The 22,443-nt window shown below is 35.7% G+C and overlaps 1 protein-coding gene across 3 annotated transcripts in view; it reads right to left on the reverse strand.

Annotated features, from left to right (window-relative positions):
• EPS15 (epidermal growth factor receptor pathway substrate 15) overlaps window positions 1–22,443 on the reverse strand; it is a 117,218-nt gene that overhangs the window by 67,295 nt on the left and 27,480 nt on the right. For all 3 annotated transcript variants that reach the window (XM_084872890.1, XM_084872891.1, XM_084872892.1), the window contains 8 exons: window positions 20,161–20,250; window positions 19,254–19,301; window positions 15,231–15,326; window positions 13,245–13,310; window positions 9,737–9,862; window positions 7,136–7,195; window positions 3,101–3,190; window positions 500–645 (listed from right to left, as the gene is read on the reverse strand). In XM_084872890.1, coding sequence (XP_084729016.1) covers window positions 500–645; window positions 3,101–3,190; window positions 7,136–7,195; window positions 9,737–9,862; window positions 13,245–13,310; window positions 15,231–15,326; window positions 19,254–19,301; window positions 20,161–20,250 — 722 coding nt within the window. The remainder of the gene's footprint in view (window positions 1–499; window positions 646–3,100; window positions 3,191–7,135; window positions 7,196–9,736; window positions 9,863–13,244; window positions 13,311–15,230; window positions 15,327–19,253; window positions 19,302–20,160; window positions 20,251–22,443) is intronic.

Here is a 22,443-nt window from a genome sequence, read left to right on the forward strand (position 1 = left end):
GAAACCGTTTTTGGCTCGGTGGATAGAGCCTCAGCCTACGGACTCCAGGGTCCCAGGTTCGATTCCGGTAAAGGGCATGTATCTTGGTTGTGGGCACATCCCCAGAGGGGAGTGTGCAGGAGGAAGCTGATCGATGTTTCTTTCTCATTTCTAGCTCTCTATCTCTCTCCCTTCCTCTCTGTAAAATCAATAAAATATATATTTTTGAAAAAAGAATACTTAAAAAAAAAAGAATGCACAAAACTAGATTTAACACAAACCATATGTTTTTTAAAAATCAATTAAAAATTTTTATTAATTTGAGAGAGATAGGAAGGAAGAGGGAGGGAGAGAAAGAGAGAAACATTGATCTGTTGTTCCACTTATTTATGCATTCATTGGTTGTTTCTTGTATGTGCCCTGACTGGGATCAAATCTATCTTCAACCTTAGTGTATTGAGACAATGCTCTACCCAATAAGTTACCCAGCCAGGGTAAATCAATTTAAACAAAGTCTTACCAAATGTGGGCTAGTAAGGCAGAAGGTAAACCTGTCTTCAGAAAGATTTCACGGGCTTCCAATCCAGAAACAAATCCATCCATATCTTTATCAGTTTTCAGGAAGATTTCATCATATTTAGCTTTTTCTGAAGGTGATACAACCCACTACACAAAAAATAATTATATATATACTTATATATATACACACACACACACACATATATAGTATTTCTGCCAAAATAAAGCAAACTTTGAAGTGACATCTTTCAACACATGACAGTATCTGTCACAAATTCTGAGCAATTTTACTCCAATTGCTAAGAATAGCAACAGTATATATTGGGTCGGCAACTAAGTAATTGCGGGTTTCACACATATATGGCTTCAGTTGAATTTTTAGGTTTGCAGACGTAGTACAAATGTAAAACACATTTTGTATTTGATAGTTGGCTATTCAGCTGTTAATCAGTAAAAAAAGTTTTTTGATCTGTTTTGTAGTTTTTGTTTGGCGTTCGTTGAAAAATGGAAAATCAAAAGGAACATTTTCGTCATATTTTGCTTTTTTATTTCCGCAAAGGGAAAACGCATCGCAAGCTCATAAAAAGTTATGTGCTGTTTATGGTGACGAAGCCTTAAAAGAACGGCAGTGTCAAAATTGGTTTGCCAAATTTCGTTCTGGTAATTTTTCACTCAAAGATGAAAGACGCTCTCGTCGTCCAGTTGAAGTTGATGACGCCCTAATCAAAGCAATAATCAATTCGGACTGTCACAGTACAACACGTGAGATTGCAGAGAAGCTTCATGTATCACATACATGCATTGAAAATCACTTAAAACAACTTGGCTATGTTCAAAAACTCGATACATGGGTTCCTCACGAACTGAAAGAATCACAGTTAACGCAACGCATTAGCAGCTGCGATTTGCTAAAGAAACGTAATGAAAATGATCCATTTTTAAAACGACTGATAACTGGCGATGAAAAATGGGTTGTTTACAACAATATCAAGCGGAAAAGATCGTGGAGCAGGCCAGGTGAACCAACTCAAACAACATCAAAAGCTGATATTCATCAAAAGAAGGTTTTGTTATCAGTTTGGTGGGATTACAAAGGAATTGTCTACTTTGAACTCTTACCACCCAACCGAACGATCAATTCTGATGTCTACATTGAACAACTAACGAAATTAAACAATGCAGTTGAAGAAAAGTGGCCCGAATTGACAAATCGAAAAGGTGTTGTATTCCATCATGACAATGCAAGGCCACACACATCTTTGGTCATTCGGCAAAAATTAATGGAGCTTGGTTGGGATGTTTTGCCACATCCACCATATAGTCCTGACCTTGCACCATCTGATTACTTTTTGTTTTGATCTTTACAAAACTCCTTGAATGGTAAAAATTTCAATAATGATGATGATGTCAAATCGTACCTGATTCAGTTTTTTGCTAATAAAAAACAGAAGTTTTTTGAACGTGGGATTATGATGCTGCCTGAAAGATGGCAAAAGGTCATTGATCAAAATGGGCAATACATTAAAGAATAAAGTTATTTAGTTCCATGAAAAAATTGTCTTTTTCTTTAAAAAATCCGCAATTACTTAGCTGCCGACCCAATAATTTTCATCAGATCCCTGACTAAAATGTTGTGGTCAACAAAAAATTACAGAAGAGCTGAAACCGGTTTGGCTCAGTGGATAGAGCGTCAGCCTGAGGACTGGGTTCTATTCTGGTCAACGGCATGTACCTGGGTTGCAGGCACATTCCCAATAGGGGGTGTGCAAGAGGCAGCTCATCGATGTTTCTAACTCTCTATCCCCCTTCTCTCTTCCTCTCTGTAAAAAATCAATAAAATAAATATTTTTTTAAAAATTACAGAAGAAAAATATAGGTCAGTGGGCCTACAGTTATAGATGCCCATTTTTTTTTTTAAGTAATAAGTAAATTCAAGCATAGTTAACTCTTGACTTATGACCAGATGAATATGGGTAAGTGGAAAGTTTGTATAAACAAAATATTCAGATAATTCTCAATCTCCAATTTTCATAGTTTCATTCAGCATTACTAACCACATATAAATTGGCTGACATTATTTTCCTTTATACAACCTGACAAAAAGCAGGTTGGAGGAGAAAAAGGCCTTGTACAACCCAAATTGGATAATTTGAACCCAAAGAATCAGGAGTTAACTAGAGATTAGACAAATAAACACACCTATTAACTATGTCAGGGCAAGCATTCCAGGTTAGTACAGAATATCTGCTACCTCCAACTTTAATTCTAGGCAGATCAAGTCAAAGCCAATGAACCATCCATATGATGTAAGGAAGGTCAAATGCAGGATTACCTATTTTCTTTGGGGCATCACATTATGCAGATTCAATAAAAGGGAGCTCTAAATCTTGATCCCTTTGATTGCTCCTTCTATCTTCATCAGGCAATCAACTGTTCAATGCCATGCAGCTTGTTTTTCTTAAATAAAAGTTTTTGAACACTGATAAATCTATACCTGTCTTAACGGTCCTTTGGTAGGTAAAATGCCTACACGTGGTAAGGAGTGGTAAGATTCCTTTGCTGCTGAAGTGGGGATCAACCGCATAGAGCCTGATATACTGACCGTTTTCCTCTTTGAAGGTGGCACCAAGGCTGGAGGCAAGGACATTGGCACAGGTTCTTTCTCAAGTGCACAGTACACCAAAAACATGGCCTTCAAAACAAATAAACCAGAGTCATACATATTAAAATAATTTACTATCATCAGCTCACTGAATTGATAACTATTCAATAACAAAGCATTTTCAAACTGTTTGAAATCTTTTTAAAGAAATAGGCTTTTTTTTTTTTTTAATATATTTTTATTGATTTTTTACAGAGAGGAAGAGAGAGGGATAGAGAGTTAGAAACATCGATGAGAGAGAATCATCGATCAGCTGCCTCCTGCACACAACACACTGGGGATGTGTTTGCAACCAAGGTACATGCCCTTGACCGGAATCGAACCTGGGACCTTCCAGTCCGCAGGCCGACGCTCTATCCACTGAGCCAAACCGGTCTTGGCAGAAATAGGCTTTTAAGAAAAGATATCCAAGACACAATGTTAAACATGAAAAAATTATAGTGTTGAACAATATGTATACTGTGTCATATTCTGTATTAAGGGGGTAATAACTATTAATATTTGCATTAAGACCTCTAGAAGGATAAAGAAGAAACTAAGAAAAGTGGTTCATTATGGAGTAGGTATAAATGGAGCAGTTGAGGGCAACAATGGGATGGGATTGAGATATGCTCCCCACTGAATATCTCCTAATATTGTACTGATTTCTGAACCATAAGAATGAACCTATTAAAGTTATTTTTTTATTTTTTATTTTTTATTTTTAAAAAATATATTTTATTGATATTTTACAGAGATGAAGGGAGAGAGATAGAGAGCTAGAAAACGTTGATGAGAGAGAAACATCGACCAGCTGCCTCTTGCACACCCCCTACCGGGGATGTGCCCGCAACAAATGTACACGCCCTTGACTGGAATAGAACTCGGGACCTTTCAGTCCGCAGGCCAATGCTCTATCCACTGAGCCAAACCGGTTTCGGCTAAAGTTATTTTTAATTATTAAATACATAAAGCACTTGCATCAAGTGAAACAACCTACATAGTGACTGTACCAGGATATTCCTTCCACTTTGAATCTAAGGCACCTTCAATACTTTCAAAAGATGAAAATTTTCCGTAACTATCTTTAAGCATATGAAATTACTCAAAGCGACTTGGAACCTCCCGAAGTATTCAAATAGCAACTGGAAGGAAGCTTTAATATTTCTTCTTAATTTTTTTCTTCCATTAAAAATAGCAATTCTCCCCAAAATAGGTTTTTAATTCTAAATTTTGTGGAGCTTTCAAATCAATACTCATTGAGCACTTAATACAACCCATGATTTCTGTGATTACCAATATCATTTTGCAAATGAAGAAACTCAAGCTATGATAGTAACTTGTCGGGTATATTTTTAAGAAGTGATAGAGTAAAGCGCAAACCAGGATCTTCTGGCCACAAAGCTCTTTTTTCCAGGTTTGATCAGCTTTATTAGGAGTACACATAACTTTACAATACTGTGCTCTCTTCTTTGAGTAGTAAAGCTAACCTTTAACCCATTGGTATCCAGATTGTTGCAGGCATCAGAACTGCTTGGACAGCTTGATAAAGCACAGATTTCTGGGCCCCACTCCCAGAATTCTAGAATCAGTAAAGTCTGCAATTGAGCCAGAGAATTTGCATTTCTAGGTTGTTCCCAGGTGATGCTGATGCTGTTTACCCTGAGACCACATTTAACCATTTGATACAAACCAACAATTCTCTTCTCCCCATTCACTAGTCAACTTAAAAAATTCAATTTACTTTTTTTTTTCTTTTTTCTTTTTTTCAATTTCGGTTTTAGAAACTCAAATTTTCAATCTCCAAAAGCTTGGAACTCCAGAAAGAAACAATCTGGCTAGCAGATACTTCCAACCAAATACACAATATGTGTACTATTGTCAGATTGACACCAAACTAAAAGAAGGGACCAACATGCACATTTAAGGGTCAGCATTCCTCTTGCTGCAGATGGGAGTCATTTCCTGGAAAAGAGAATGCTAGAAGCAAAAAAAGCAATGTCAGCCATCTGCTGACAATGGACAACACATTTTTTCTGAAAGTAAAAAAAATACTATATTATTAATTTCATGTTGCCTTGAAAATAGTTTCTTTGACAAAGCTGAAGTCAATTTTTCTACCAAATAAGACAAAAAAAGTGAACAATATAATGCTGGATTGTGACTTTGTTTTCTTATAATACTATACTTTATCCTAAACAAAGTCTGCCATCAAAATTAGTACATCATCAAAATAAATACAGCAACCAAACCAAATACACACACAAAATATCTGGCTGGTAACTAGTTTTTTAAACTAAAACACATTTACACAGCTAGAAATAGACACTTAACTAAGAAGCATTTTACATTAATGATTTAAATGTAAAAATATCAAAAATAAACTTAAGCTTACTCCAGGATAGCAGAGAAAAGGACAAAGAGAAACTGAAACATAGTAAAATCAATGTAGTGGATTTATAGAAGTCTGAAGTATTCTGAACAGAAATGTTAGTATAGGCAGAGAATATATGTAAAAACAGGTCATGAATTTAGCAACAAAAGAAACCTTAACAATATTTTTTTTAAGTAGAGATTTTAAAAACCACATTCTCAAGTCATAATTTAATCAGCTAAAATTATATACAAATGGAAGAAAAACCAAACACACTTAAATACTTTGAAAGTAGAAAACATTCCTAAATAGATGATCAAAAAAACCTAAAAATTATCTAAAAAGTAGTGAAAAGGAAAATACTTTGTACCAATATATAAAATCTAGCTAACTCTGTATTCAGGTAAAAAATGTTCCATAAATGCTTTGAACATTAAAGATAAAAAATAAACAAACTTTGTACTCATCTTCAGGAATTTTTTTTAAAAAGTAAATGAAAAGAAATTAGGAAGATGTAATTAAGATAAAAGTTGAGCCCTAGCTGGCTTGGCTCAGTGGATAGAGACCTTCAGGCCCACGGACTTGATTCCAATCAAGGGCACTTACCTTTGTTGCAGGTTCAATCCCAGCCCTTCTTAGGGCGCCTGAGGGAGGCAGCCAATCCATGTGTCTTTCTCACAACGATGTCTGTCTCTCTCTGTCCCTCCCTCACCCTTCTACTCTCTTTAAAAATCAATAAAAAAGTATCCTCGGCTGAGGATTAACAAAATAAGAGAAAAGTTAAAAAGAATAAAAGTCAAAACATAATAACAGGATAAATAAATCCAAAACATATCTCTATCTAAAGATCAATAAACTAGATAAAATTCAATTAAACAAAAAATGAGAGAAAAGAATACATAAGATTTGGAATGAAAAAGAGATACAATCATAAACCCAGAAGAGATTAAAAGAATAATGCAAATAAATCTGTGGCAACAAGTTTGAAAGTCAAAGAAATGAATAATTCCTTAGCAAAAAGAAAAAGAAAATTTGAACAGACTAATATTCAAATAAGAGATAAAAGGAGAATTAGAGATTCACCATTCATGAGTTCACAGAAGAATTTTATTTAACTTTTAAGAAAGAGATGAATATCTCTATTTTAATTTAATTGTCCAATTACTAAGGATAACATGTCTTCAGAAAAGACATAAAAACTTCCTCAGCTTATACAATGAAGCAACGCTAAAGTGTTATTCATGTCTTCCTTTAATGAAACAAATGTGAAATTCTGGGGGTATATGTGAAATGAAATTATTCCAGAGCAGAAGCAGGTACGGAGATGCTTGGTCAAGTCGGGATACAAAAGATAACATTACTCAGCATCTTTACAGTGCATCATCCAAAGGATATATCTGTATGTACTTTAAAGTCAAATAAAATGAAGATAGCAAACACATATATTTTCTATTATCCATTTGTTTAAAAATATTTATTGATTATCTACAAATTCTAGGTAAAAATATTCATACCAACAATATTAGGGAAATAAGTTTTCCGATAAGGATGAACTAAAGGAAAATATCCATTTCAGAAAACCATTCAGATGTTTAAGATTTTTAAATGATTAGGTTACTTACAACTGCAAACTCATCTCTGTCAAGCATTCCATCATGGTCAATATCACTCAACTCCCAAACCTTAAAAAGAAAATAATTGAGAAAGATAATGTTCTTTCATTTACTGTGCTACATGTAAACACCAAATACAAAAACAGAGGAAAAGTTTTGCCTAAACATTACATTTTTTTCTGAGAAATTTCAATTATGCTGATTATTTTATTATATCGTTATTATTTGCTATATTAACAATTACTGTAAAAGGAAGTAATGATTCACTTAAGTATTTTTAAAACAGAAATTCCCTTACAAAATTTTAAAAACTATTTTCTTCCTTTCAAGTCATAAAACTATTATGCACATAGTATTTTCAGACAATTACAATGTTTTCACAAACATCATCTCAGTTAATTTATGCAACAGCTCCTGTTTTAGACATGAAACTACAGGACTTACCTAGGACCATGCAACTATTATTAAGTAAAGGAATCAATTTTCAATGTGAAGTCTTCCAACTAAGTCCAATATCGTTTTCCCTACACTACAGACTCTAATCAACTAAAAGAAATATGTAATGAATACTGTGTAATGAATCATCAGCCAGCTAATGTGCAGGGCTTACAAAGAAAAATAAAATCTGAAAGACCCTGGTAGATTTGGCCTAAATTTAGAATAAATCACATAGCTTTAGACCAGCTACAAAATTATGTTAAATCCTTGAGAAGAAGATATTTAAACATTCAACAAAATCTCACTTGGGGGCAAGAAGAGAAAGTGAGCTGATGAGAGACAGGAGTGGAGATAAGTAAGTGCCTGGTAACTAAGTGCTTTGAAAGGAGTTTGGACTTCATCCTGAATGCAATGGAAAGCTAAGAGGTGAATTTTATGTTTAAAAAAAAAGAAAAAAAGAAAAAGATAACAGGATTATATTTATAGATTAGAAATCTCACACTGCCGAAACCGGTTTGGCTCAGTGGATAGAGCGTCAGCCTGCGGACTGAAAGGTCCCAGGTTCGATTCCTGTCAAGGGCATGTACCTTGGTTGTGGGCACATCCCCAGTAGGGGTTGTGCAAGAGGCAGCTGATTGATTCTTTCTCATCGATGTTTCTAACTCTCTATCCCTCTCTCCTCCTTTCTGTAAAATATCAATAAAATATATTAAAAAAAAAAAGAAAAGAAAAGAAAGAAAAGAAATCTCACACTGGACCCAACAGTGGAGAAATGATTCATAATAAGCAATAAAAGGCTTTTAAATTAATATATATTGAGCACCTAACCAATGCAACACTGATCCAATAGTAACACTGCTGGTGGTGTGATGGTTTCATTATCATTATCATCATCATAGTAGTTTGAATGCATAGTAGTTAGCATTCAAAGAGTATGTGCTATAAATGAAATCATACTCATTTTAAAGATTAGAAAACTGAGACATGATTTTCTAATGATTCGCCCAATGTCACACAACTAAGAAGTGGTGCAGCCAGGATTTGACCCTACAGAGTAGGATTAAGCAAGGGATTAAAGAAAGGACTGGAACCCGACTGGTGTGGCTGAGTGGTTGAGTGTCAACCTATGAACCAGAAGGTCACGGTTCAATTCCTGGTCAGGGCATAAGCCCTTGTTGCAGGTTTGATCCCCAGTGTGGGGCATGCAGGAAGCAGCCAATAAATGATTCTTTCTCATCATTGATGTTTTACTCTCTCTCCCTTCCTTTTTGAAATCAATAAATGTGTGTGTGTGTGTGTGTGTGCGCCTGTGTATTTTTTTTTTTTAAAGAAAAAAGAAAGGACTGGAGGTTTAATGAGAATATGTAAGTTTTGAAATATAAGAGAGGTGGAGAAAAATCACTATGGAAACAGCACAAGAGTGGCTGGCAATAAGGAAAAACCAGCTAAAGTAGATGATGATGAAATTATGATGATACCTATCTTTATTAGACTTCCTCAGTAGTCCATATGCAACCACAGAGAAGGTAAATAATTAGCTTCACACAAAACTGGATTTTCACCATGCAATCAAGAAGTTAAAAAAAAAAAAAAAACGGTAAAGGGAGCTAAGGATACTGACATGAAACTATGGACCATAAAAATCCAAGATGGATGAGGAAAAAAGGAAATTCAAAAGATGGAGAAAGTAAAGGAGTCGAGATTTAAAGATCTTGATGAAGTTACAGAAGTAGTCTTGCAAGTATCTAGGAAAGTTCTAGAAAGATAAGAAGTTCTAGTTAGAAGGTAGAATTTATGATTTCAGAGATGAAACCGTTCCTTATAACAAGGCCCCATGATATAGCTATGGAATAGGTGGCAGATGAAAATTACTGATGGTCTTTGGAAATTAAGTCAAGGAATTGAGAGATCAGAATGGACAACACAAAGAAAAAAAAAGACCTATTTAAAAGATTTCTATTATACATATAGCTAATTTCAAACACTTAAAATTTAGGAGATAACCAAATAAATTGACAATGATTTCATATATTAAGTCTGAACACAGAAAAATTCTATAACACAACTTCAAAATAAGATCTGTGCATTTTTTAACAATGAGCTATAAGTGCTCCTGGTAGATACAAAATTAAAATACATAAAAATTACATTTATAATTTAATAATATCTTACTCTTCCAAGAATATCCACAGGTAACTTAGAGTTGAGCAACACTGGTTTCACTTTATCACCAGAAAGAAATCCATTAACTGGACTTAAACTATCAAAAATTGCGTCATATTTGGCCTTATCTTCAGACTGTAATATAAAAAAGATTACAAATCAAAACAATAGTGAAAAGGATTGCAATGCAGTTATAAAAATCAAACACTCAAAGAACAGTGTATTTTTTAAACTCATCATTTAAAAAACATTTTCACTTTTATCAAAATATTAGGTCTAGTAATAATTAATGTCGTTTTCTAATACTTTTTTAAATCGAATTTATTTAAACAATACAACAAAATTTAATCAACAATATAGTTGCCGTTGTTTTCTACTACTTGTGCCCAACGCTCAGGAAGCATTTTAATCCCTCTGTTGTAAAATTCTTGTGATTTTGATGCAAAAAATTCGGTCAATGCATTTTTGAGGCATTCTTCATTATTAAATTTTTTTCCAAGAAGAAAGTTTTGCAAAGAACGAAACAAATGGTAATCGGAAGGGGCAATATCAGGAGAATATGCAGATTGAGGGAGAACTTCCCATTCCAACTGGCGCAGTTTTTCAGCAGTGATTCTTGCAGTATGCGGTCGTGGGTTATCGTGAAGAATTACGCCCTTCCGATTAATCAGCGCGGGTTCTTTTTCTCTTAAAGCTTGGGCTAACCTTTCCAATTGGGCACTATACACTGCACTTGTAATGGTTTGGTTAGATGGTAAAATTTCATAATGAAGAATTCCTTTAAAATTCCACCAAACACACAACATCACTTTTTTCGCATGCAAGTCAGGTTTTGGCATGGGCTGCGGAGCCTCATTTTTGTCCAACCATTGAGGCCGCCTTTTCAAATTAACATACAGCACCCATTCTTCATCTCCGGTAACAATTTGCTCTAAAAACGGCAAACGGTTTTGACGAGAGAGGAGCGAACTGCAAATTGTGACTCTTTGATTTCGGTTGTTGTCGGTCAACTCATGAGGAACCCATTTTCCAAACTTTTGGACTTTGCCAAGTGCACGCAATTGATTGGAAATTGTTTTTTGTGAACAATTTAAAGTTGTCGCAAGCTCTTGTTGGGTAATTTGAGGATTTTGCACCAAAAGAGCTTGAAGAGCTTCTTGATCAAAATTGGACACACGGCCTCGAACACTCTTGTCATCTAACGAAAAATTTCCCTCGCGAAATTTCTCAAACCAACACTGGCATTTTCTGGCGCTAATTGCATCTTGACCAAGAGCACTACAGATGTTTTTTGCAGCCTCACTTGCTTTTCTTCCAAATTGGAACTCATAAAGCATGCAGTGCCGAATATGCTCTTCATCCGCCATCTTCTTAGCCCTAGTTTTGCAACGAAAACCAAACCAAACACAAACTTTTTCAAGCAAAACTTGTTAATTGCACTTCACACATTCTGTAGATACCACGTGTTTGAAGGTTATGTCAATACAAGTCAACGCCAAGCAAGATTTTAAACGAATGTTTAACAACGACATTAATTATTACTAGACCCGATATATTAAAGTAAATGATAATTTAAGTTCCTCCACCCCACTCCTTTTGTAGCTGGACCACTATCTTTGCTTTTCTGTTTAGATTAGAGTCACAAGATTTCAGTGATAGAAGAAGGGCTTTGAGAAAAGCACCTAGCCCAATCCTCTTACTTAAACAGATCCACGGTAAGGAAGTAACTTTTATAAAAACACTCAGCTAGTAGTGACATTTCATGACTTTCTAAACATGGTGTTAGTCACATTTCAAACTCAAACACCTTTAAGAAAGAAAATCACTTCCAGAGGAATAAACATCAAGTTTTCCCCCTTTCCCCCAAAGCAAGATAGCTTATCAATAACAAGAATTTTCTAAAATCCTGAAAAGTTACTTTTATATCATAAAAACTATGTTTTTGATTTGTCAAGTCCAAATTCCTACATTTTAAAAAATTAGTTAAGCCAAAACCGGTTTGGCTCAGTGGATAGAGCGTCGGCCTGCGGACTGAAAGGTCCCGGGTTCGATTCCGGTCAAGGGCATGTACCTGGGTTGCGGGCACATCCCCAGTAGGGGGTGTGCAAGAGGCAGCTGATCGATGATTCTTTCTCATCGATGTTTCTAACTCTCTATCCCTCTCCTTTCCTCTCTGTAAAAAATCAATAAAATATATATATTTTTAAAAATTAGTTAAAAGCACACTAGTATACATAAACAGACCAACCAAAGTAGTTTTCTGAAAAAATGGTATATATATATATTAAAATATATATACATACATATATACATATATATATTATCCCTTTTTTACAGAGGGGAAGGGAGAGGGAGAGAGTTAGAAACATCGATGAGAGAGAAACATCGATCAGTTGCCTCCTGCACACCACCCGCTGGGAATGTGCCCGCAACCAAGGTACATGCCCTTGACTGGAATCGAACCTGGGACCCTTCAATCCTCAGGCTGACCCTCTGTCCACTGAGCCAAACCGGTCAGGGCAAAACGTTATATATTTTTATTGAAGGTCATTGATCTGCTATATACTAAAAATATTTTTTAATTATGCTTTTAAAAATCTATAAGGCCCTAGCCTAGGGGTGTCGAACTCAATCAGAGAAGGGGTCAAAATCTAAAATCCAGCCTAATTCGCGGGCCGAATGGTTTACTGAACAGTCATAAACTGACAATGTCATAAACTGACAGTGCAGTGCAGTGATGACAGCGCGGTGCGGGCCACATTGCAAGGCCTGGCGGGCTGGATTTGGCCCGCGGGCCTTGTGTTTGACATATGTGCCCTAGCCAGATAGCTCAGTTGGTTAGAGCATCATCCCAATATGCCAAAATTGTGGGTTCGATCCCTGGTCATGGTACACACAAGTGATCTATCTATTTCTTTCTTTCTTTCTTTCTTTCTTTCTTTCTTTCTTTCTTTCTTTCTTTCTTTCTCTCTCTCTCTCTCTCTCTCTCTCTCTCTCTCTCTCTCTCTCTCTCTCTCTCTTCCCATCTAAAATCAATTAAAAATTATTTAAGTAAATAAACTGTATTTTTAATCTGAAAAGATAGTTATAACTAATGTGATGTTTCCAAATACCTATAAAGCAAAATATCCATTTCAGAAAATAATTTCTTGAAAGAATAAATAATTGTTTTATGCTCTAAAAACAGTACTATTTAACCAGAATTTTCAAGTCAGACATAATATCAGTAGGATAAACTAGACATACCAGTGGGGTAAAATACTCATCAAATATTTTAGTTTGTACAGGGTTACCATTTTTAGTTTACACCATAACAGGAATGAGATAAAACCAATACTAATTGTCACAAAATGATTGCTAGTGCTGTAAGACCCCTCCAAAGATTTCTAGTACCAGTAATTCCTGAACAGTAAAAAATTAAAGTCTAATGAAGATTGCAATATATTATGGAAGTAGAGGAAGAGATGATTTGAAAGAAAAGCAGGAGTGAGAGAGAATAGTTACAAAGTTTACTTACTTTTACAGCCCATGGGAGCTCGGAGGCAGAAGTTCCACTAATTAGCAAGGGACTATTGGTATCATGCTAAAAAAAAAAAATATATAGCACATGAAGGGCTGAAATCCTCACATCAATAAACAATGAAGAAAAAGAGGCCTTTGGACTTAAATACAATCGTATAAAATGTTAGATCTCAATAAACACATATACTCTATTTTACATTAATTCTATTAGACCATCTAAATACAAATGAAACAAAAACTGCATAAATGACTGTGGAGCACTAAACAAAACTTAAGTATTACCTATTGTAAGCTTAAGAAACCTATTATAACTGACATAAAAATAAAGATATCTGAATGTAATAAAAATATTTATTGCCCTGTTAACTGATGATTTTTTTCTCAGCACTCTTTAAGGAAAACTGACAGGGACAAGAACCAAACTTAAGATTTATAAGTTAAAATTACATGAACCTATCAATAGCATGCCCAATTAATTCTACCTATCTGCTTATAGAAACAGATAAATATATTTGAATAAATTTTATGATAATATAGTTAGGCAACAAATCCCTAAATTATCTTTCTGATTCCATGACTCTAAGCCTAAACTCAGAAGAGCAGAAATTTCTCAAAACTAAAGTTAAATTCATAATATTCAGGCCAAATACTTCTAGAACACTGAATTTAAAAGTAAACATGAAGAGCCACAAAACTTCTGAAAACAAGAAGTAGGGTGGTGAGGCTTAGCCCTATCAGATATAAAAATAAATTATCAAATATGATCATTAGAACAATGGGAGATCAGCATATAGATAAACAGACCAATGAACAGAAAAAAAAAGAAGAAGAAAAAAAAAAACACCCAAAATACAGATGAGAATTTACTATGTGATTGAAAAGGCATTTCAAATCAGTTAAGGAAAAGATGATTATCAATAAACTGCATTAGATCTGTAAAGTAGCCATCTTTAAAAAACATAAGTTTTAATCCACACTCATACCTTACATATCTTATATCAGGACTAATATAAAGGTGAAAAAAGAAACCATAAAAAATTTTAATTCTAATAATTAATATACATAAAAACCAATGACACCTTTATAGAAGAAAATAACCATAAACAAAGTCAAAAGACAAGTGACAAACTGGGAAAAAATATTTGCAACTCGTACAGACAAAGAGCTGTTTTCCTAATATATAAAAAGCCTATAGAATTCAATAAGAAAAAGACCAAAAGCCACAAAACATAAGCAAAGACTATAAATAGGCATTTCACATAAAGGCAATGTAAATGGATGATAAACATGAGAAAACTATTCAACCTCATTCCATAAAACCAAAAGGACAAATGAAAACTACACTTACACTCCATTTGTCACCTATCAAAACAACAAGAATCCAAAAGTTTGACAACAGTATGTTAGCAAAAATGCACTTAACCAATTGATGATGGGACTGTGAACTACTGCAACCACTATGAAGATTATTATATGGGAAAATTATAAATGTACAAACTTTTGAAACAGCAATTCCATTTCTGAGAATTTACACATATAAATACATTTCTGCATATGCAAAATAATATATATTCAAGGTTATTATGCACTGCAGCATTTTTTTAAGTAAAAGGTTAGAAACAAACTAAAAATCTATCAAAAGGAAGTTAAATAAATTATGGTGACTAGAAATAAAGAAATAGAATGCAGCTATAAAAAAGAACGAGGAAGCTTTTGTGTAATGATATGTACAATCTCCAAAACATATTAAGTTATTAAAATAAGGTATAAAATTGTGTGTTCAGAATACTACAATAAATATAAAGTGAGAAGATAGATATTATTTCTTTATATACACATATAATAACTCTGGAAGGACATACAAGAAACTAATAAGTATTAACCATTATGAAAGAAAAGTAGCTGGGTAATAGGAGTTGAGGGAAGTTATTTTAATACAGCAATTTAGAAAAGAAAATTTAAATTTAAAAGCATTTCTTACAAATCTTGGTGGAGGAACAGCCAGGTTCAAGTTACTCAGTGAAACATCCAGTCCATTCTGGGCACATGCCACAAGACGCAAAGCAACAAAGAATTCCTGAGAAAGAAAAAGTATGACTTTTAGAGCATTACCTATAACTTGAAAATACAAAACAATTCATAATTACTACAAGGTTTTTATGTAGCAATATATAACAGCACAGTTGCATGAATAACACTTGCTTTAAAATTGAGAAAAGATCTATGTACAAAGATGTTTGCAACATTATAAATAGAAAAAAAAAGTGTTAATAAAATGAGAAAATACTGATACATAAATATAGTGGAAATTAAAAATTAGTAATAATGTTTCAAAGAATATTTAATGGTGTTAAGAAATACTTTTTATCATTTAAATGAGGAAAAGGCATCTGAAAGAAAAGCCCAGAAGAAAATAACTAAATGTTATCAAAAGTTATCTCTGGATTTAAGATTATAATTTTTGAAACTGGGTCAATCATTCGAGTGGCTCAATCATTGCTATTCCAGAAGGAGAATAACTGTGCAGCATCTAAAAACAATTATATAACTGCTTGACTTCAAAATACTTATAAATCTCTCCCAAAGGTCCTTGGATTTTTGGCATTTGAAGTATCAATCCAAAATTTAATAAATAAATGCAAAGATGTTGAAGTAACTGGTGTTCAGCTGTTTTAGTTAAAGTCGGGTCTGGGAATAGCCACAACAAAATATTTGACTCCAGCTATATAACTTACAATTTGTCAATACTCTCTAGTACAGTTACTGGTACAATCAATCCTTCACTATTTTTCTCAAACCTATTCTCACTTATACCCTTTTTATCCAATTCCTAACCTATTCTTGGAAACTGTATCTGTTGTATACAATACCTTGCCTTCAACCATAAATTTCTTTTAAAAAATGCTATTTTAAGATCTCCCTTCTCTTTTTATTCATTCCACAAGCTCCTATGCCATCTGACTTCAACTACAGAAACTACTATGTCACAAATAACATCCTAGCTATCAAATGCTCTTAAAAGAAAAAAAAGAGAGAGAGCCTCCTCCTACTTGTTTTTTTGGTGGTCTGGGAAGCATGATCTTCCCTGAAGCTTTCCTCCCCTCACCAGCATAACTTCATAAAGATCTCTCAGTACTCCTCTGACCTTTCAAGTCTCTTCTGCTGAAGTCAACCTTTAAATCCTCCAACCTTTAAATGCTGGTATTCTAGGTATTCCAACATTAACTCTCTTTTTCTTCTCATCCTATGTGAGATTCAATTACTCTTAGGTAATCTGGTCCACTGCCAAAGTATAGATGGACTCTGAAGTGAAATAGTCCTGCAATAAATACTAGTTTTGCTACTTAAAGTTGTAAGGCCATGGGCAAGTAAAATAAAATTCTTCCATAAAAGGGGAGACTAATAGCTACCCTGTAATTATTATGAAGAACAAAATAAAAACTATATTGCCCTGACTGGTTTGGCTCAGTGGATAGAGCATCGGCCTTCGGACTGAAGAGTCCTAGGTTTGATTCCGGACAAGGGCATGTACCTTGGTTGTGAGCACATCCCCAGTAATGGGTGTGCAAGAGGCAACTGATGGATGTTTCTCTCTCATAGATGTTTCTCTCTTTCCCTCTCCCTTCCTCTCTGTAAAAAAATCAATTAAAAATATTTTTAAAATAAATAAATAAAAACTATACTATAGAAAGGAAACACCTACCGTCGTTTTTGACACATAGAAACTCAGTAAGTATAGGTTTCTTTTTCTTTCATGTTTATTAAGTAAACCATTCTCCCAGTGCAACCATCAAAGTTTAACTGCAGACCCATAAATCCAGCCACCTAGATGTAACAAGACAACTTAAACTCAGCATCCAAAGTCCAGGAATATCAGTGAAGAATTTAATAAATGGTAAACTCATGAAGATAGGAACCACATCTGTATTTCCAAAGCTTGGCTCTAAACAGATACTCAACCAATAGTTGAGTGCAGACTCTGGGTGCCCAAATGAATTTAGTGTTCCTGCATCTCCAATGTACCAAACTGGCCCTTCTGCCCAGGAGCTCCAATGGGGACTACAATCTAGTCCTGGAATCCTATATAATAAAATCCTAATATGCTAAGTATCCAATCATCCAGTCATCCATTCACCAATCAAAGCATAATATGCTAATGATATGCTAAGGCAGCTCAATCACTCACTAGGATGTGTACTGACCACCAGGGAGCAGACAGTCAACCAGTCGCTATAACGTACACTGACCACCAGGAGTCAGATGCTCCGACTAGTAAGTTAGCTTGCTGCTGGGGTCCGGCTGATTGAGACTGAGTGCCCTGGAGCCCTTTCACGGTCCCTCCCTGGCCCCAATCATGCACCAGTTGTGTGTCGGTAGGGTTCCTAAGCCTGGCTTGTGCCCTCTCACAATCCAGGTTTTGGCCTGATCCCAGGCTAGGCCAAAGGACTCCACTGGTGCATGAATTAAATAAGAGACATGGTATTAGGATCTTCTAAAAATGTTTCCATCCCTTTTCTGATCTTGATCCTGCTTCAGCAGTCCCCATGAGGGTTTGGGGGTATTAGCTTTTGCGGGGAGAGGGAGAGAAGGGTATTAACTTTGAGTAGCAGTGCTCAACTAATGTATCAACATGTAGCAAGCTTTGATTCCAATCCTGAAGAACTCTGAAATCCATCTCCAACAATCAGAACTTCAAAGTACACTGATAATGTCCAACACCAATAATTACTTTCACAAATTCCTGGTCTAGGATTTACACATAACCTGTAAACCATTTTATGGTTTATATGCCAGTGGTAAGATCTAGACCAGAATACTCTGGTTTGATCAGCCAGGAATTTCCTTCAAATGTATGAGGCATACCATCTTAACACTTAACTACAATAATAAAATCCATGTTTATGTATAAACTCACTATCTGTAATAAATTCAATTAATTAAGATACAAAGAGCAAAATATCTCTGAATGACTGAAAAAAAAATCCATGCTATTTATCTGATGTGTCCTACAAAAGTCTTATGTTCAATTCCTAACCCCCAAAGATAAAGTTATTAGGAGGTAGGGCCTTTGGAAGGTGCTTAAGCCATTAGGGGGAACCTTATTAATGGGATTAGTGCCTTATAAAAAGGCTCCAGAGAGATCCCCAGCACCTTCTGGCAAGTGCAGATACAACTAGAAGTCTGCAATCAGGAGGAAAGCCCTCACCTGACCATGTTAGCACCCTAATCTCAGAATTCCAGCCTCTAAAACAATGAGCAATAAATTTGTTTATAATTTCTGTGGTATCCTATATAATAATTCTATATAATAAAATGGTAATATGCAAATTGACCCTAAAGGCAGAATGATCAGAATGACTACTGGACCAGTCACTATGAGGTGCACTGACCACCTCTTGGTTCTTTTCCCCCACTGGCAGGTTCTGATTGCCTGATGGTGAACAGGGAACCTGGGATGGTGGATTCTGGCGACACCAGGCCAAGGCCCTCACCCCGCAGGTTGCTCCACACAGAAGGCATCCCATGGCAGGGGCAGGGGTGGTGCGGCGAGAAGTAACAGCTGACCTCTCAGTCCCTTCTCCCAGCCATCAGGCATTGATCACCCTAAGGTGAACAGGGAACAGGGGGTGGGTGGCGGCGGGGGGTGGGGCCAGCTGTGGGCAGCCAGGGAAGATGGCCCTGATCACTGGCAGGCCTAGGGACGGTACCCACACACGAATTTTGTGTGCTGGGCCTCTAGTTTTGTTATAGCAGTCTGAACATACTAAGATACTCAGGTAGAACAATGTTACCAAACTACCATTAACCTTTGGAAATTAGTTACTTTAATGCCTACTTATTAGAAGTATTTTCATTGTCTTATTAGAAATATTTTCATTGTTATTTGCCCTTGCAAAACCTTAATTTTGATAAAAAGCAACTCTTAGTTTAAATATACAAACAAAAAACTGCTGGCTTTTTTTTATTTTGAATCACTGAAATATTTTTTTCATATGAATCTTACTTGTTTGTTCAGGAAACCTTTGCCATCTGTGTCAGCTAAATCCCAAATCTGAAATTCAGAGGAAAAAAAGTATCAATCTATATTTTAAACAACAATCATCTTAAAAATAAATTAAATCCCTGCAATTTACAACCTTGTGCTGTTTGGTAATCAGATTTAAGAATTACAGAATTAAAAGTGGAAAGAAACCTTAAAGACCATTTAGTTCAAATACTAAGGCCATTAAAGTTACTCAAGAACATTTAAGGCATCATGAAAAGAACTGAAACCCAGACTCTTAACTTCCAATCCAATGCCCTTTTCATTAGTCCAAGTTCTAACTCCAAATCTCTTGCTCTTTTTACTCAACACATACTACTTTGATTTTAGATCCTTACTAAGATGATACCTTCCTTATGGGAAAGTGGAGAAGTTGTTTATTTGTGAATAATTAAATTATTAATGATAGTTTTTCAGGGTTTTGAATACATATCATGTATAAGGACTTGCCAGGAGATCAAGCCGGCAGAGGGACTTTCCACCTTTTTGTGCTTTTTCTTAAGCCTCTCATCCCCCACTGTATTCACCACATACAAAGCACAGTTGGAGACAGTTATAATAGAGGAAGTAGAGATAGAGCCAACTCTCTGAGTGGGTGGCGAGGTTCCCAGTCTGCAGCACTGTTTCTCCCCACAATACCCAAATGTACTATTACTTCATTTCATCCCACTGAAATGTAATTTGTTTTCTAAACATCTGAAAAACACCTTACTTTTCAAATTCTCTCCATCGCATTACTATAACTGCCTCTATGACTCAGTTCTAACTTCTAAGTTTCTTAATGGGATCTTTCTGAATTTGTATTCAATTTATCTACACTGCCAACTACTCATTATGATCTACTTATAATATAATAAATAAATACTACCTTTCCAAGTATCAAGTCTGGAAGCCCTGATTTCTTCAGGAAAGCAGCAGCATCAGAAGCTAATACCCTTCCAGTATTGGCTGTATCAACCTGAAAAAATACAAATAGTAAGCTGACAACAAACACACAGACAAAATTATTTGTGTTCCTTACTGAGATTTTGGAACTGGCTTTTTCAAAAAGGGGATGGGAATACATGCATAGCCATCTAGACAGCATTGGCAATTTATAAAGTGTTTTTTATCGTGTCCATTATACAAATGAGAGAACTGAAGCTCAGAGGAAATAGAGCAAATTAGTGGAGTCATAACATTCATACATTATCTCCTGACTCCAAGTCTTCTATAGCGCCTTTTAAATTCCAACAAACTTAAATGGCAATAGAAGGAAAAGAGAAGCATTTCCTAGAGAGGTCTTAGCTGCAAGTGTTACCTGTTTTTTTCAAACACTTTAAAATCATTAATTTCTGCTTTGAAACTTACTGTTAGAAACTACAATACTTTATTAAAAATCAAAGCTGCTCTAAAACCAGCAGTGATTCCACAATAAAATTAAAGAAACATTTTAAAAACTCTTAAGCTCCTAAAGCACATTAAGGCTAACACACCATTTCAACTAAGGGGGACTTTCCTTTAAGACAGAATGAGGTCACCAAGAACAGAAAAACAGCTTTAAAAAAATCACTCTCACTTCTGTAAAGATTTCCTAAAGTAAAGTTCAATTTTTAAAAATAAAAATCAAGTTTTAAAAAGGAATGGGAAAGATAACATGATACTACAATATTTATGAGCTGTTTTTCCAGTTTACTTAAGAGACTAATAAGTATGTTGTAAACACATACAAAGCATTCCAGACAAGCCAATCCCAGCAAAGAAGCAAAAGAGCAATCCTTTCTTTCAAGTGCTCAGCAAAAAAAAAAGAATTACCCAATCCAAATTTGGGGTAACAAGGAAGTACAAGAGCTGGGAAACCGGCCTCTAGAATTTTCCAGAACTCCTTTTCTTTCCCCACTCTCTGACCATGGGGGGGGGGGGGGGCAGGGGCGAAGAGAGAACACTTATCCCAGCATAGTCTAAATATAGAGGCACTCAGGGAAAACATTAATTGATCTCTTATGAAATATTTGTGTACTGTATTCCAATTAAGAATTTCACTATTTTCCATTCTTCTGGTTACTGAAATAAAAGCAGCCGTTTAGTAACAGTCATACATAGGTAGTTTCTGTTGTACTCTGATGCTTGCCTAAAGGCTGTATCAGATACAACTGTCTTCAACAAACTCTCAGAGCCTCATCTAAACAACCATATCTTGTACTCTGAATTGTTAACACTTCAAAATACAGACTTTTGGGTAAAGACTTCTGAGATAATATCCCTTAAACAACTTTCAGACTGTACTGGTGGAAAGTCAGAATTTCCAGGACTCTTTGCAGTCTAGAAATACATAACTATACTAATAAAAGGGTAATATGCAAATTGGTTGGGATGCCCTCATGGTAATGACCAAACAGCAGGATGCGTGGGCAACCAGGCCGGCAGGGGGTATAGTGAGGGACGAACAAACGACTGAACAGCAGGCTGCATGGGGTGACCAGGCCGGCAGGGGGTGGTAAGGGGCGACCAAACAACTGAACAGCAGGCTGCGTGAGGCAACTAGGTCACCGGAGGTGGCAATAAGGGGCCGGCGAGGGGAGGGGAGAGAAAAGCCGTTGGCGACCAGGCCAGTGGGGGGGCAGGTGGGGGTGACTAGGCCAGCAGGGGGGGCCAGTTAGGGGCAATCAGGCCAGCAGGCAAAGGCAGTTAGGAGTGATCAGGCTGGCAGGGTGGACAGTTAGGGGTGATCAGGCTGGCAGGGGGGCAGTTAGGGGAGATCAGGCAGGCAGGCAGGTGAACAGGTAGGAGCCAGAGTTCCTGGATTGTGAAAGGGTTGGGTCCCAGATTAGAAAGGGTGCAGGCTGGGCTTGGAGGATCTCCCTCTCGTACACAAATTTTGTGCACTGGGCCTCTAGTATTTTATAAAAGCAGACCCCTGACCCAAGATGAGGAAGAACAAGAATTATATAGGACTGAATGAATTGGTGAGAAAAATGCAATTATGGTTATTTACTTGAAATACTGTTGGCATTATTTTTAATATTGTATTTTGTAATGGATATATGGGAAAGCGCCTTTCCCCCCCTTCTTACACTATCTCTAACCCTCAATTTAATAGGCTCTGTGTTTGTAAAGGGAATGAAATAATTTTCAATGGTATCTGATTTCACTGACTCTTCAGAATTCAAAA

This window comes from Pipistrellus hanaki (genome assembly GCF_964339955.1).
Source record: "Pipistrellus hanaki genome assembly, chromosome: 2".
Taxonomy (NCBI): Eukaryota; Metazoa; Chordata; class Mammalia; order Chiroptera; family Vespertilionidae; genus Pipistrellus; species Pipistrellus hanaki.